This window comes from Pristis pectinata, chromosome 24, assembly GCF_009764475.1.
Source record: "Pristis pectinata isolate sPriPec2 chromosome 24, sPriPec2.1.pri, whole genome shotgun sequence".
In the NCBI taxonomy this organism is placed as follows: Eukaryota; Metazoa; Chordata; class Chondrichthyes; order Rhinopristiformes; family Pristidae; genus Pristis; species Pristis pectinata.
The window spans coordinates 30,840,547-30,855,003 of NC_067428.1; the positions used below are offsets into that span (position 1 = coordinate 30,840,547).

The 14,457-nt window shown below is 42.8% G+C and overlaps 1 protein-coding gene across 9 annotated transcripts in view; it reads left to right on the forward strand.

Annotated features, from left to right (window-relative positions):
- The first annotated feature begins 422 nt into the window (after positions 1 to 422).
- The window catches only part of LOC127582422 (transcription factor 12-like), a 118,774-nt gene continuing 104,739 nt past the window's right edge, over positions 423 to 14,457 (forward strand). For 5 of the 9 annotated variants that reach the window (XM_052037643.1, XM_052037649.1, XM_052037647.1 and 2 more), the window contains exons 1-3: positions 424 to 878; positions 1,556 to 1,647; positions 2,215 to 2,287. In XM_052037643.1, coding sequence (XP_051893603.1) covers positions 1,576 to 1,647; positions 2,215 to 2,287 — 145 coding nt within the window. In that variant the 5' untranslated portion in view covers positions 424 to 878; positions 1,556 to 1,575. Of the gene's footprint in view, positions 879 to 1,555; positions 1,648 to 2,214; positions 2,288 to 14,457 lie in introns of all 9 variants that reach the window. The other 4 variants (XM_052037651.1, XM_052037653.1, XM_052037646.1 and 1 more) reach the window with 2 other exon arrangements.

Here is a 14,457-nt window from a genome sequence, read left to right on the forward strand (position 1 = left end):
GTTTGGTTTGGGAACACCAATCGCACCAGTTTGCAATCAGACCCTTGCAACTCCTGGCAGTGAACGCCGTGCAAGGACCAATAGCTGTGCAATGAACATTGCACTTGAAACCCAGTGCTTGCTTTTTTTTTGAAAAAAGGGAAATAGGCTATCGTTCCCCGCCTCGCCTCGCCTCCCCACCCTTCCCTGCTCCCTCGCCCCCAGCCCCGGGCACGAACCAGCCTCTCGCCGGCCCAAGCGGCTGCGAGTGCGGCTCCTCCGGGGGGCGGGAGCGCGCTGCGGTGCCAGGAGGGTCCCAGCCAATCAGCGCGCCGGACGCCGGCCGATTGGATACACTTCGTCACCAGAATGTATCCGCCCGGGGCGGGCTGGCGCCTCTGATTGGCCGAGCCCGCTGAGCGAACCCTCCGCCTGTCACTCAAAGGGGGGGGGAACCCACAACACTCGGGCAGCCCGCCGTCCGCTTACGCGGAATATTGTCCCGGGTAAATTGCAACGCCGGCCGCTCCCCGCCGTGCTTTTCCCGCCGCTTTCGCACGCCGGCCGCCGCGGGATTTTTGCTGGAGTCGGGCGAGCGGGGCAGCCGGTTGCAATCGGCGGGTTTACCCCTGGTGGCTGGGCCGGGCCCCCGGATGTTGGCGCAGGGATACCTGCCCGCCTCACAATGTGATAATGTTGAAGAGGGTAAATATGTCGGCCGCTGGGAGTGCATTTGTTACAGTGCAGCAGCGTCTGGGGGCATTTCAATGAGATAGTCCTTAAAGTTTGCAGGGGTATCTCAGTGTCTGCAAAGGGGGCAGGGTGACTGTAGCTTTGGAGGGCGCTGAAATCCCGCTTCCCTTACATTTAATGTTGGCTCTCGGATGCTCACCGAAGAGGTAAACAAACGGCGTGTACTTTTATTGTTACAGGGCAAGAAAGTTGTGTGAGCGCCCTCGGGTGCGAGTGCAAATGGGGGTGGGGTGGGGAGGGGGGGAGTGTAACCCTGGGAGCGGTGGCGCTTGGAGCAGGAGGTGGGGTGGGTGGTGTTGGCTGCAAGGGTTCTGTTGGTCGGTGTCTCTGGGGCCAAAGTGTGTCTCTTTCCCCCCCCCCCCCCCCCCCCCGAGGTCTGTGTGCGGAGAAGTGGATTTGCTGCTTTCTTTAATCTAATGTATGAAGTTGTTGTGGCCACTCTGTGGAGCGAGGGGCGCACATGCACTAAATGTTGCTGGAATGGAATGGCTGGGGGTTGAATTAATGCACCGATTTCCAGTCTGCGAGAGGCTGAGCAGTGCCCTAAACTTTTTCATTTTAATTTAACGCCCAAGTCAGAGTTAGCTGCCGTCTTACTTTGTCCCAATCCATCAGCGATTTGGTTTCTGGTGACTGTAAAAAGTGATCTTGTTCTTGCACTTCTTGTTCATGTTTGCATTTTGTTTCTTTTTTTAAAAAAATGGGAAATTCTCTCCCTTAACTTGGAGACAAGGCGATTTTGAATCTCGTGATTAACATCACGGTGTGCTCAAGGATAGTAAGGTTTGCTTTTCCATTTCTTTTTTTTTAACCTTTTCTTTAGGGGTGTTTTAATTTGTCAAAATGAATCCTCAGCAGCGAATGGCAGCCATAGGGACGGACAAAGAGCTCAGCGACTTGCTGGATTTCAGTGCGGTAAGAATTATGGCGGTGTGCCGTGTATTTATGACCGATATATTTTGTTGCGGGATCGACTCTTTAATGTAATTATGCAATAGTCACTGTAGAGTAACAAGTTTGATTTGCTATTACCAGTATTGCAGTGACTGGTATTTGAATTTTAAGTGAAGCGAGTCGGATGTGAACAGTTTCTGGAATGCCATTATCAGGCGCCGTTGATACTGTCAGACCTTCAGTACTGTACTTGGCAATCTTTTGTTTCCAAATTCTTTTATTTTTAAACAATGCTTAATCCCAGGAATCTGTTGCAAGATCGTAGTGCAGATGAAATGATTATCCGGAGCGCGAGTGGGGCACTTTGAGACGAGTTCATAGACTTGTACTGTGGAACTAGTGTGAAATTGCGTGGCTGGTTGTAGGTTTTTTAATGAATTTGATGAGCGAAAACAAATATTCTGTTGCTTTTTTTAAAAACAAAATTGCGGTGTTGTTGATCAAACTGCTCTTTGGAAAAATGATGAGACGCCCTGTTGCAAAATCCTTTATTCAAGTGACACTTTATATTTTATATTTTTTTTGTAGATGTTTTCCCCGCCTGCCTCTAATGGAAAAAATCGACCAACCACGTTAGGAAGCAACCAGTTTGGGGGAACAGGTATGGTGCGCTCATATTTTGCAGTGGGCAGTGTATTATGTCAGTGACTGTAATGTGGCACAGTTTAATCTCTTCGGATTTAGAATCTGATCTGAATTGGTGGAGAGGTTGGAAGGCCTGGTTCTGCTTTAGGTCTTTTAAAATCAGCAATTTTTATTTTTATATATATATATTTGAAAAAACAATTGCATAGTTTCCCCACAGTTGTGACATCAGTGGGGAATGTGAAATGGAATAAGGTATCTTGGAAAGCAGCCTGAGGGGGTTTTACTGACTAATAAAATAAAGCAGTGGTTTGACAAATAAAAAAAATCATATGTAGCTTTTTTTCCTGAATTTTGCCATCTAATTGGATAAAATCCAACATCGACAGAGATTTTCACTCCAGCTATATTGTCTTGTGTTTCGAACAGCAGTCAAAACATCTGCTCTTCTCGTGGAAACTGCATTTTTTTTTAACTGTGGGCATCTTGTCCAGTGATTCATTGTGTGTGTGTTCCTGCTAGAAAAGCCTCCCAAGTTTGTTTTGAACATAATGCATTGTGTTCTGACATCAGTATTTCAATATCACTGTTATAATGCAGGATGATTGATTTCCATATGAATGGTTGCACATTTTCAGTGGTAGTATCATGCGTGGGTAACATTGAGATCGATGTCTTGTAACTTGTTTCTCATTCAAAGACCAAATGAATCAGATGCTGAAATGCCACATTTTAAAATACCCAGTTTTGTTGCTTAAATGTGAACTAAAAGCCCATCTTAAGATGTAGCTTGAGTATTGACTGGCCTCCCTTGGTTAACTACTCTGCATATTTTTTAAACTCCTAATTTGTGCTTTCCATATGACAGTAATATGATGAATATCGGGACGGAAGGTGAATGTATTTTAAATCAAGCAGTACAATGTGTGAAAGTGCTTCAAGTGCTGAGAAAAATGTACTATAGCTGAAACGTGAAAAGTTGTTTCATTTTAAGCTGGGATGATTACAATTATGTGAATTTTTTTGTTCTGCAAAAATTGAGCTTTGCCATTGATCACTTGCAGGCTTACAAGTATTTAGGAATCGCTGAGGGTTGTTGGGGGAAGAATAACATTTTTACTGCTCTGTCTCTATTTCCAGTTGCACTATTTCATTACAGTACTTGAATTAAAAATTTCCTCCTGAAGCTTTTGTTGTTTGAGGGATGCAGGGCAACAATAATTTCCTGCAAAGGATAAAATGTGCCCTAAATATAAGCATTAATTAATTGGCATACATATTTGTTAAAAGTCAAGTTTATTGTCAAATGCACAGGTGCAATGAAAAACTTGCAGCAGCAGCATCACAGGCACATAGCATCATATAAGCAGCATTCACAAGAAAAACACAAACATAAATTATGCACAATTTTTACAAAAGAAAACAGAACAAAAAAACCAATTGCCCTGGATTGTTAAACTGCTCCTTTTTCTTTCCTTCCCTCCTTACTCTCTGCCCCTTTCCCTCAAGGGTAAAACAAGACACACTTTGCGTACAAAAGTGATGTTGAGGCGGGAGATGTAATTCAATCAGTTTTTGGCCGATATCTTGAACCAAAGCAGAAAAGCTTGAGTTTATGAAAGCCTGTTGAATCCAGAGATTGAATTACGACCTTGAGGTCCCTGCACAGCATCTGTTGTTTTGTATTAATGTGGTTTGTAAATTTTAAGTTGGGTTTCTAACATTATAGCTGTGCTGTGAAGCCCTTTTGCAGGGGGAAGAACCTTCACAGCATTTTCCTCGTTGATCAGATTGTAGAATTGCAGAAAAATTATTATAAAGAAGGGGACCTTTCTGTGCTGCTTGGAAAAACCCTAATCCCACCTTCCAGCACAAGGGACGTAAGAGAGGTCCTCACGCCTCAAGTGTATTATCAGAATACCTTGTAAATGCATTGAAGTTTTCTGTCCTGACCACCTTCCTTGGGCAGAGTTCCAGTAGTCACAGTACTGGCTTAGTAGCCCAGAAGCATGGACTAATGTTTTAAACTGGAGTTCAAGTCTCACTATGGCAGCTGTGGAATTTAAATTCTGTTAGTGATCTGGAGTGTGCTGTTCTTTTTGAAAAGAGTAGCTAGTGTTTTGCCGTGATGACCATCAAACTGCCATAAGCTGTTGTAAAAAAACTGCCATCCTTGTACCTTGCCTGTATGTGACTGACTCCTAGCCCACAAATATGGTTGACTCTTGAATGCCCTCTGAATTAGCTGAGCAAGCCACTCAGTTTAAGGGCTCGTAGAGAAGGGGAGTAAATGCTGGCTTGGCTTGGACACTCAGATTCCTACAGGAAAAGGATATTTTTAAAGAAAATCCTTCCTCTTTATTTTTGACACTTGCTGAGGTGCCTACAATTGCCCCATTCTCTTCTTTCTCCCCCCCCCCCCCACCTGCTCTGCCCCAATGTAAACAATCCTTGGTGCAGCAGGTAGTGCTGCTTTCTTGGTTCCAGCAACCTGGGTTCACTCCTGATCTGGGTTCTTAACCCCCCCCGGCCCCAGTTCTCGTTTCTTCCTGTATCCCAAAGATATGCTGAAGGGTTAATCAGCCACTGAGACTTCCACCTAGTGTTGCGGGGGGGGGGGGGGGGGGGGGGGTGTTTATGGAAATTGAGGGGAAATGGGCATGATCTGGGTGCACAAAGATGATGGGCCTTCTGTGTCCGAAGCAAATGTAATTCATTTTAGCCAGTTTTTTCCCTTGTAGCTTGCAGTATTTGTGGTGAAATTATTGTAAATCTCCTCTGCACTCTGTCCAGTGCCATCATGCTTTTTGTTACATTTCTGACCATTGTCAAGCTGCAGTGTGAAGGTTGAGACTGAACAGTGCAATTTGGTGGTTTCCTGCAGTTCTTCTACTTCAGCTTGTTATGGCAATATTTATATGGCTTGAGTTCGCAAAATCTTAAGACGTGGGCATCAGGCAAATGGTTTTTCTCAGTTGCTCTTTGTAAGATAGCCAACTGTAAGAAGTTGAAAACTTGTGCTTCTGTTCAGAAATGACTGCCATTTGTACTGTATACAATAGCTGCCTCATTGTTTAATTCTGAAAACTAATATGGCACAGTAAAAATGTACAAGTTCTAATTGTACAGGGTTTTAAAACCAAAATGTGTGGCATTGTACTCATTAATTTCTGAACTACCTTGGGTTCTTGATGGGTACTGTATTCTTTCAATTTACTGTGCTACTTGTACCTGTAGATTTTGTTTGCTCTATTGATCTTCCTAACTGGCATCCTCTAAATACCTAAGCTTGTGTAGTAACCCCCTCCAGGACATCCAAGTGGTCCAACTTCGTTACTAACCCGTGATTTCCCCCCTACTGTGGTGGAGAGAGCTCGCACCTGTATCTCTGCCATTTCCCACACCTCTGCTCTCAGCAACCACCCCCCCCCCCCCCCAACCCAACGGGGATAGGTTCCCCCTTGTCCTCTCATTTCATCCCACCAGTCTACGTTACATCAGTTGCATCATTCTCTGCCACTTCCACCATCTCCAATGGGACCCCACTACCAAGCATATCTTCCCTTCCCCTCCCCTTTCTGCCTTACTCTGTTTCTCACGCTCGAGTCTAGTCCCTCCATCACCCCAATGTTTGTTAGTTCCTAGTTAAGCAAAGTCTTTCAAAGTCCTTATCCTTCAAATCCCTCAAAAGAATTGTCTTTCCTCACTTTGTAATCTACTCCACCTCCAAGAACTCTAAGACACCTCTACTCCTCTTGTGCCTTGATTTTTGTTGGTGGCTGGACTATCTGTTGCCCGGTCTCTAAACTCTGGCATTCCCTCCATAAATCTCTCTTCCCTTTCTCTGTCAAGTGTGTCCTTAACACCTTACTCTTTTCCAGCTTTATAGTTGTTGCATTTTGGTTTCCCCTCCATTGTGAATTGCGAAACTTCATCTCATAATGTTCCTGTGTAGCACCTTGGGATACTTCATGGCATTAAAGTACCTGTAGAAGTGCAAGATATTGCTATAAGCACAGAGTTCCCTTTTAGTGTTTCAGATTAATGCAGAGTTTTGAATAGCAATTGACCATGCATCAAAGAGCCTTTCAAATGTTGAGACACAGAATTCATTGAAGTTTAAACTGATTGCTTGGGGCAGTGTTTCTTTTGTGGCCCATTGATATAGTAATGATATTTCCTTAAATGACCAACATTTTTTGTTTGTGTTTATAATGATTTGTGGATGTGGGACATATTATTTCCAGAATGACACATAGGATTACTTGTGTATATATTTTCTTCTGTAATTTCCTGACTTGTATTTTTCACTTAACATGAAAGTAGAAAGTCCAAGAATTCAAGGTTAACAAGTTTAATACAACGATAACTTGCTGATAAGAATGATTACTAGTTGTGATACAAAATCCCTGAGGTCCAGCAGGTTTTGAACCTTTATGGTAATTGTCCAAGAATTCATGCCCTTGTGGTTCTGGACTGACTTTAGCACATCAGTGATCATTGCACATGCAGGAGCAAACTTTTGCAATGATTCAAACCATGTGATGGGAAGAAGGAATTTTAAAATAAGTGCCACAAGTTTTAAAGCACTTTTTTTTCATGGTGGTTGTAAGCTTGTCCTGAACTTGCCATAACCAAGAAATATTCCCCATATAAGATTATTTCTATTTTCACGATTCTAATTTCGACAGCCCCTTTTGGCATTCAAATGCACTTTCTTTCAAAAATCACAATGATTTTAGCTCCCGAAAGTGATCTTAATAGCAAAAGTGCAAACTACTCCAAAATTGAGTAACACTTTTAAATAGTGTTGCAACATGTTTTGACCTAATCACTTGTATTCCTGTATTCTTTCTAATCTCTATCTCAGAATATTGTTTATCAAGATTGGCCAATGTAACAGATTTGGATACGGGTGGGGGTGACTGAGAATGCCTTTTGATGTGATCGATGAATATGTTGATGAGACATAAATGAGATTCTCCTGTAATACTGTAAAGCATCTGTAACAGCTTCTATCCTCCTGTTATAAGACAATTGAGTGGTTTCCTAGTTCAGTAAAATGGATTCTTGACCTTGCAGTCTACCTTGATATGACCTTGCACTTTATCATCTACCTGCATTGCACTTTCTCTGTAACTGTAACACTTTATTCTGCATTGTTGTTTTTCCTTGTACTACCTCAATGCACCATGTAATGAATTGATCTCTATGAACAGTATGCAAGACAAGATTTTTCACTGTACCTCTGTACAAGTGACAATAATATTCCAATCCCATACTATGGGTTGCACATGTGCTCAAACCAAGGGACTGAGCTCTTAAACCATATCAGTGAAAGTGATCTGAGCCCATGAAGTTGAATCATGGGCCAAAATACATTTCCTGTTACAACATAGTTTTGCTGTCTTAGTGGTGACTTTAAAAGCTTAATTTTTTAAAAATCTTGTACATGTTTTTTCAAATCAGAATTGGGCAGTGCCTGATAGTCACCACAAATTGTGCAATCTCATTAGCCACATGATGGCAAGAATTTTTTTTGTGAAATATAAATGATTCACTTTTTTTTGTATTGCCACACAGTTAAAAGATTTGGGGTTGGTTGTTACTAAATTTCCTTTGTTCTGTTGATGTGTGAGCTCTTTGGTGTAATTTTATAGTCATACAGCACAGACAGGCCCTTCAGCCCAACTGGTCCATGCCAACCAAGATTCCCATCTAAGCTGCTCCCACTTGCCTGTGTTTAGCCCATATCCCTCTAAACCTTTCCTATCCACATACCTGTCCAAGTACCTTTTTAAAAAGTTGTTACTGTACCTGTCTCAACCACTTCCTCTGGCAGCTCATTCCATATATTGACCACCCTCTGGGTGAAAAAGTTGCCCCTCGGTATCCTATTAAGTCTCTCACCTCAAACCTGTTCTCTTTTGGTGGGGAGGGGGGTGGTGCAGGGGAACTACATTGACCCTATCTATGCCCCCATGTAATTCTATACACAGATCACCCTTCATTTTCCTACATTCAGGGCTTGGGGAGGGAGGAGTCCCAACCTGCTCAACCTCTCTCCATAACTCCAGTCCCTCAAATCCTGGGAATATCCTCGTAAATCTCCAGTCTCCTCTGTGCTCTTTCTAGCTTATTGGCATCTTTCCTATAGCAGGGTGATGAAAACTGAACATATTCCAAATGTGACCTCACCAACCAATTTTGAGGAGAGTTAAACAAGTGGTGTTGCCTTTCATTGGCTATTTGGCAGGTTCCATGTTGGACTGCATAAAGTTCTGCCACTTGTAATGTTGATTGCTTTGGGCTATTTATGCAATTTAATTCAAACTAACTACAAAAACTTCATCACTGTGGCCTCAATTTTATGGCATTGGGAAGATATCCCTAAAGCTTGAGTTTCAGTGTGAGGACTCATACCCAAAAGGAAAATGTTAATGTGTGGAGTCGATGCTTGCACATCTTAAAATTTCAAAGCGCACATTTCTTGCAGTTAGTTTTAAAGTAGTTGAACCCCACATTCACCTCTTCAACAGCCACACTCTGGAAGATTCATATTTCTGTGCTCCATCCCTTCCCCTCACACCTCCGTACTGGCCATCTCCCTGCTGTTCTTTCAGTTCAAAGTCGAGTTTACTGTCATATGTGCAGGTGCAATGAAGATCTTACTTGCAGCAGCATCACAGGCATATAGCGTCATATAAGCAGCATTCACAAGAAAAAAATAAATTAAACCTAAATTAAACAATTAGAACAAAAAGGGTCTAGACCCAAAATGTCAACTGTCCATTTCCCTTCAGATGCTGCCTGATCCACTGAGTTCTTCCAGCAGTTTTTTTTCTCCAGATTCCAGCATCTGCGGACTCTTGTTTTCCCACATTTCTTTGCCTTGCCCTTTTTCCCTCTTTAAAGTGCATATCTTCCATCAAACTTATTGGTGCCTTTAACCTTTGTTTTGGCTTGACGTCCTGTGTTTTCCTTGTACCTTTCTTTGATGTTCTTGTAAATGTTTCTAAGTTTTAAAAACCACTACACTACAAATGTGGTTGAGGAGTTTCTAAATCTGTTTGATCCATTCTTGTATCGGTGGTATTGAACAGTTTCTTAACTTTTGAATAAAATTAAGTAAACAAACTGTAATTGATGTGTGTGTTTCTGTGAACTGTAGTGATGAAAGAAACCAATATAGAAGTTCCAAGTTGAATATTGTAGTTGAAGACTAGTGGAGTACTGTTCTCTTTATGCAGAAACCACCGATTTTTGTGAATTGCTGTTGAATGATCTGTTTTGTTCTCGTACGTTGATAGTGGTCTCCTGGCAAGAAATTTTCCCCAGGTGAAGTTTCGGGGATAACACACACACTCCCTGGTGATTTTACTGTGCACAAAATGGGTAGACTTGAGACAAAAGAAACTAATAGTTTCACATTTATCTCATCTAATCACTAGTAACACCTCAATTCAAGCTCTTTGTCTGACCCATTTAAGAGATTTTCAAATAAACATTCCTGGTGTGTCGCCTTGCTGACTCTATCACCACGGCAACTGCTGCACTTTCATCCCTTTTGGAAATGTGTGATGTCAGGAAGGAGTGCTGTATGTTTAATTATTTTAGTTTCCTGATGGTTTACAGTGGGTAGTGAGTGCCTATCACCCACTATATGCTGTCTCGATTCACCTTAAGGCAAAGTGTCAACCAACATTATGGCAAAAATAACGTTCGATTTGTCAAAGATCAGAAATCGCAGTTTTCCATCAGATATGGTGTGAAGAGTTTCAGCATGGTGACCTATGATGTTTTTGCTGCGCTAATGCATTGAAAGCCATTGCATTTATATTGTCAACGGCATCAGTAGTTCAAATTTTGCAAGTCCCAGTTTTGCTTTCTAGCTTCCGGGATGCTTAATCACTTTGGTTTTTTTTTCTCTCTTGGCATCTGAAAGGAAAACCTTGCTCTGCTCATCCTGCCAGTGGAGTTGAGATGCCAACTGCAGGTGGTCCTTGTCTTGGAAGTATTATGTAAGAAAACAAGGATTACTGGTCCCCACTAGGTCATGAGCTTGATGCAGGGTTTGAGTTTTTTTGAGTTTTCAAATATTTTTTCCTACTCAGGTAGTTAAAGGCTGTGTCTCACTGGAGGTGGTGAATTTTGTTGTCATGGGTGCCTGCCTTTGAGAGGTGGCTCCTTGGATATAGAAAGTGACCCATGTTTTCTAGTCTCTTTATGGAATTTGTCAGGGGAGGGAGTGGCAGTATTATGTGGCTGTGGTAGATTGGGTGTGGACTTTCATTTTTGATGTGTAGCATGAGGCCCTTGAGTTTGAGTGATCAAGTTCATGACTTGGAGCTCAACCTCAGTGGAGGTACAGGAGCATCATCTGTGTGCTGTTGCTCTGACTGAGGTCTGCCTGATGTTGGTTCTGGATTGAAGATTACCAAATGAATTGGAAACTACTCAGGTTGGAACCACTCGGGTGGAGAGTTTGCTGGAGGGGGTGTGGCTCTGAGGAAGAAGATTAGGTGATGAGTTTTCCTTGCATTACCCATTGGCTCTGTGATTTAACCTGTTGGTTAGAATCGCACCTTGTTTGTCATAGCATGGTCGGCTCAGAATGGAGAGGAATTTCTGAAGGAAACCAACATAAGAATTTTTCACAATCCTACTAGTTTGACAGAGTTGAAGGCTTTGGAAATTGAGAAGGACCACGTATGGCTGTGATAGTGGTGGATGGTTCAGGGATGGTTGGAATCTACACTAAGTGGGGTAGCACTTTTGGCTATTGGGAGGAGAGGTTGAGGTGAATGCTTTTCCCATGGCACAGTACGAAGACAACTCCATCCCACTTGTCAAGATGCAAGAGGCTGCAGATGCTGGAATCTGGAGCAACAAATAAAATGCTGGAGGAACTCAGTGGGTTAGGCAGCATCTGTGGAGGGAAGTAAACAATCAACATTTTGGGTCGAAACCCTTCTAGACTGGGTTTGTCCATCTCATTTGTCTTTCGTGAAGGTGGTCATAAGATGGCATCTAAAATCTAGGCATTGAGGTTGTGAAATAATGCCAGTAGTAAGTTCTCTAACTTCAGAGATAGAGGTGGTGATTGTCAGCTGGCACACAGCTCTTTCAATCTGTTATTGGACCGTGAGACTGACTTGTGTAGCATGACGTGGGCTGGAGTTGAGGGCGGTATCTCCACTGAGTTTTTCAAAGTGCTCCCTGCATCGAGTGCTGCCTGTCTGTCCCTGATAACCAGCCCTCAGTTTCTGGTTCTCAGCAGGGTGGATCCTTTAGGTATTTGGGTTGTTAATGGACTATCATAGTACTGATAATCCACACATTTTGTGGTTATCAGCTCATTGCTCGATCCCTTGTGCTCTTTCCACCCATTTAGTTGTTAGCCTGATGCTGGGTTTGAGCTCTGGATTTTTGTTTTAAAAGCCTATTTTTCCTGGGGCAGTGGAAGGCTGTGCTGGTGAACTGGAGGTCGTGGTAAATTTCAGTGGCTCTGAAATATCACAAGTGGTCCATAGATCTCCTGCATTCATTCCACCCACCACTTGCTCCAACTCGTAGGTTGAACCTTGGCCTTCAGTTGTCTGTAGATCTTTTTCCTTCCAGGAGAGGTGGTGTATCCAAATGAAGAATCCTGTGGGCTGTGGTTAATAAGTTTGTGGATCTCCTGGCGACACCAGAAACTGCAGATGCTGGAACCTGGTGCAATAAATGAGGAATTCATTGGGTCGAGCAGCATCCTGATATGAGAGAGAGAGGGGGGGGGGGGGGTTTATCAACTCTCAACATCAGCAACTTCCCCTCATTTCCACCCACCAGATGCTGCTTGACCTGCTGAGCTCCCTCCAAAAGATTATTTGTTGCTCTTGGATTTTCTTGTTGTTCTTGTAAACCAGGTCCATAATATTGAATCCAGGAATCTCTTCCTGGGGTATCTGGGCACCCTGGATGCCCTGTGGCATCTATAGGTCATCTGAGAGCCCCTTTCGTTTGTACAATCCCTTCAGACTTGAAATTTTTCTTGCTGCAGTGTTGCTGTTTTGGAGGTCAGGGTGATGGGATTGACTAGTGCAGGTAGACCAGTAGTTGGCACAGCATTTGGCACCTGGTGTGGCTAATGCAGACATTCTTGCATTTGTGAGTGGCATTGACCAATGGGTTCCAGATCAAGGCTGTTGCCGTGAGGTTTCGTTCTTAACTCCGCCTTTTTCATCAGGGAGACATGTTCACTTATTTCATCGGGAGGCAAACTCCATTAGAGTTAACTTTCCCTACTTCTTTCTCCCCAGTTACACCATTCTTGGGGTTATTTGACCACCAGCAGTGAAGTAATTGGTAGTGCAGCCCAGCCTCGACCAGAGGAGAGTGTGGTCTTGTCCTCTTGCCATTGTGACCTCATTCTCTATTTTAGAGTTAAAAATTGAAAGGAGCTGTAAGATTACTGATGTGGGAGGATACTGTGCTCTTAATTTGAGTTGAGTGCCTTGTTAATCAAGGAGTAAAATGTTGTTTAATCCCTGTGGTTGTGTTATTGTGTGTGTGTGGGGGGGGGGGGGGAAGAAATCTGATAGGCTGCAGTGTGTTTTACTTTCACAGAAACTTATTCTGCTCCAGCTTGCTCTTCAAGACCACAAGAAGGGAAAATTTGAACTTGTTGGGCCTCCTCTTGGAGGCATTTGGATGTGGATTTAATGCCTGTTTTCTTTTCATTGTACTTCCCATTTTCCTCTTTTCAAACCATGGGTTGAATTTAATATCCTTTTTTTAATTTAACAAATGTTTATGCATGTAGTGATTATGATCGGAAACTTCAAGGCTGATGTGAGTGGTGGAAGTAATCAGTAGGAGCCTTGAGGTGAGATTTAAGCAAAAATAACTTGTAAGGGAAGTTTTTTGTGTCTGAGTATACTGCCCAGAGCAACTGACATGGATACCAAGAACCCAGTGGTCACCTCCTTTGACTTAACAATTCTATGGCAAAGTCCATGTAAGACTTTACATTATAGGAAGGATGTGGAAGTTTTGGAGAGGGTGCAGAGATTTACCAGGATGCTACCTGGATTGGAGAGCATGTCTTACAAGGATAGGATGAGCAAGCTAGGGCTTTTCTCTTCGGAGAGAAGGGGGATGACAGGTGACTTGATAGAGGTGTACAAGATAAGAGGCATGGATTGAGTGGACAGTCAGACTTTTTCCCCAGGGTGACAATGGCTAACATGAAGGGGCATAATTTTAAGGTGCTTGGAGGAAGGTAATAAGGGGGATGTCAGGGGTAAGTTTTTTTTAGTGGTGGGTGCGTGGAATGCACTGCCTGCAGAGGTGTGGAGGCAGATAAATTTTAAGAGACTCTTAGACACATGATAAAGAAATGGAGGGCTATGTGGGAGGAAAGGGTTAGCTAGATCTTAGAGCAGGATAAAATGTTGGCACAACATTGTAGGCTGAAGGGCCTGTCCTGTGCTGTAGTGTTCTAAGACTTGTAAAAGACTGGGATGCGAAGAGAAAGCACAAGCTAATTAACTGTACTTAAGCCCTGCTGAAACATTGACTTCTTCACCAGCACTAGACATTTAAAAACCATTTATGCGTTACCTTATCCCATAATGTGTTTATGTTGCAGTTTTATACTGGGCACCATGTGAGAGTTGTACCTTCTGCTGGTACTGGGTGTCAGCAGCACTGATTTACAGTGGTGTTAGGGGAAGACTGAGCTCCACCAAATGGCACCTGAAAATCAACAACGTCTTAATGTTCCCTCCTGCTTTTTTTTAAAAAAAAGACTAATGATTAAAAATTCAAGAGTATTCAATGGGCCACCTGGAAACTTCAAAAGAATTCAAAAGTTCCAATAAATCAAAAGTTTGGTTTTTCTTGAGTTGCTGATTTAATAAATGTTGACTTTCACTGGAATGAAATCTTGTTTCCCTGCCCCCCCCCCCCCCCCCCCCCCCCCCCAAGTCTGACTTAATTAAACATGGCAAATTTAGTTGGAGGTTGTTGCTACTACTAGTATATCAGGAGCCTGTTTGTACCAGCAAACCTCAATGTGAAAGCAGTTTGCTAAAACTCCGGGTGTATTTTACAAATGATACTGAAGAGTTTGCCTTTTTATTACAGAAGTGTCTTTGGATGCTGAGAGATGGCTGGCTTTAGATGGTTATTTTAGTAACT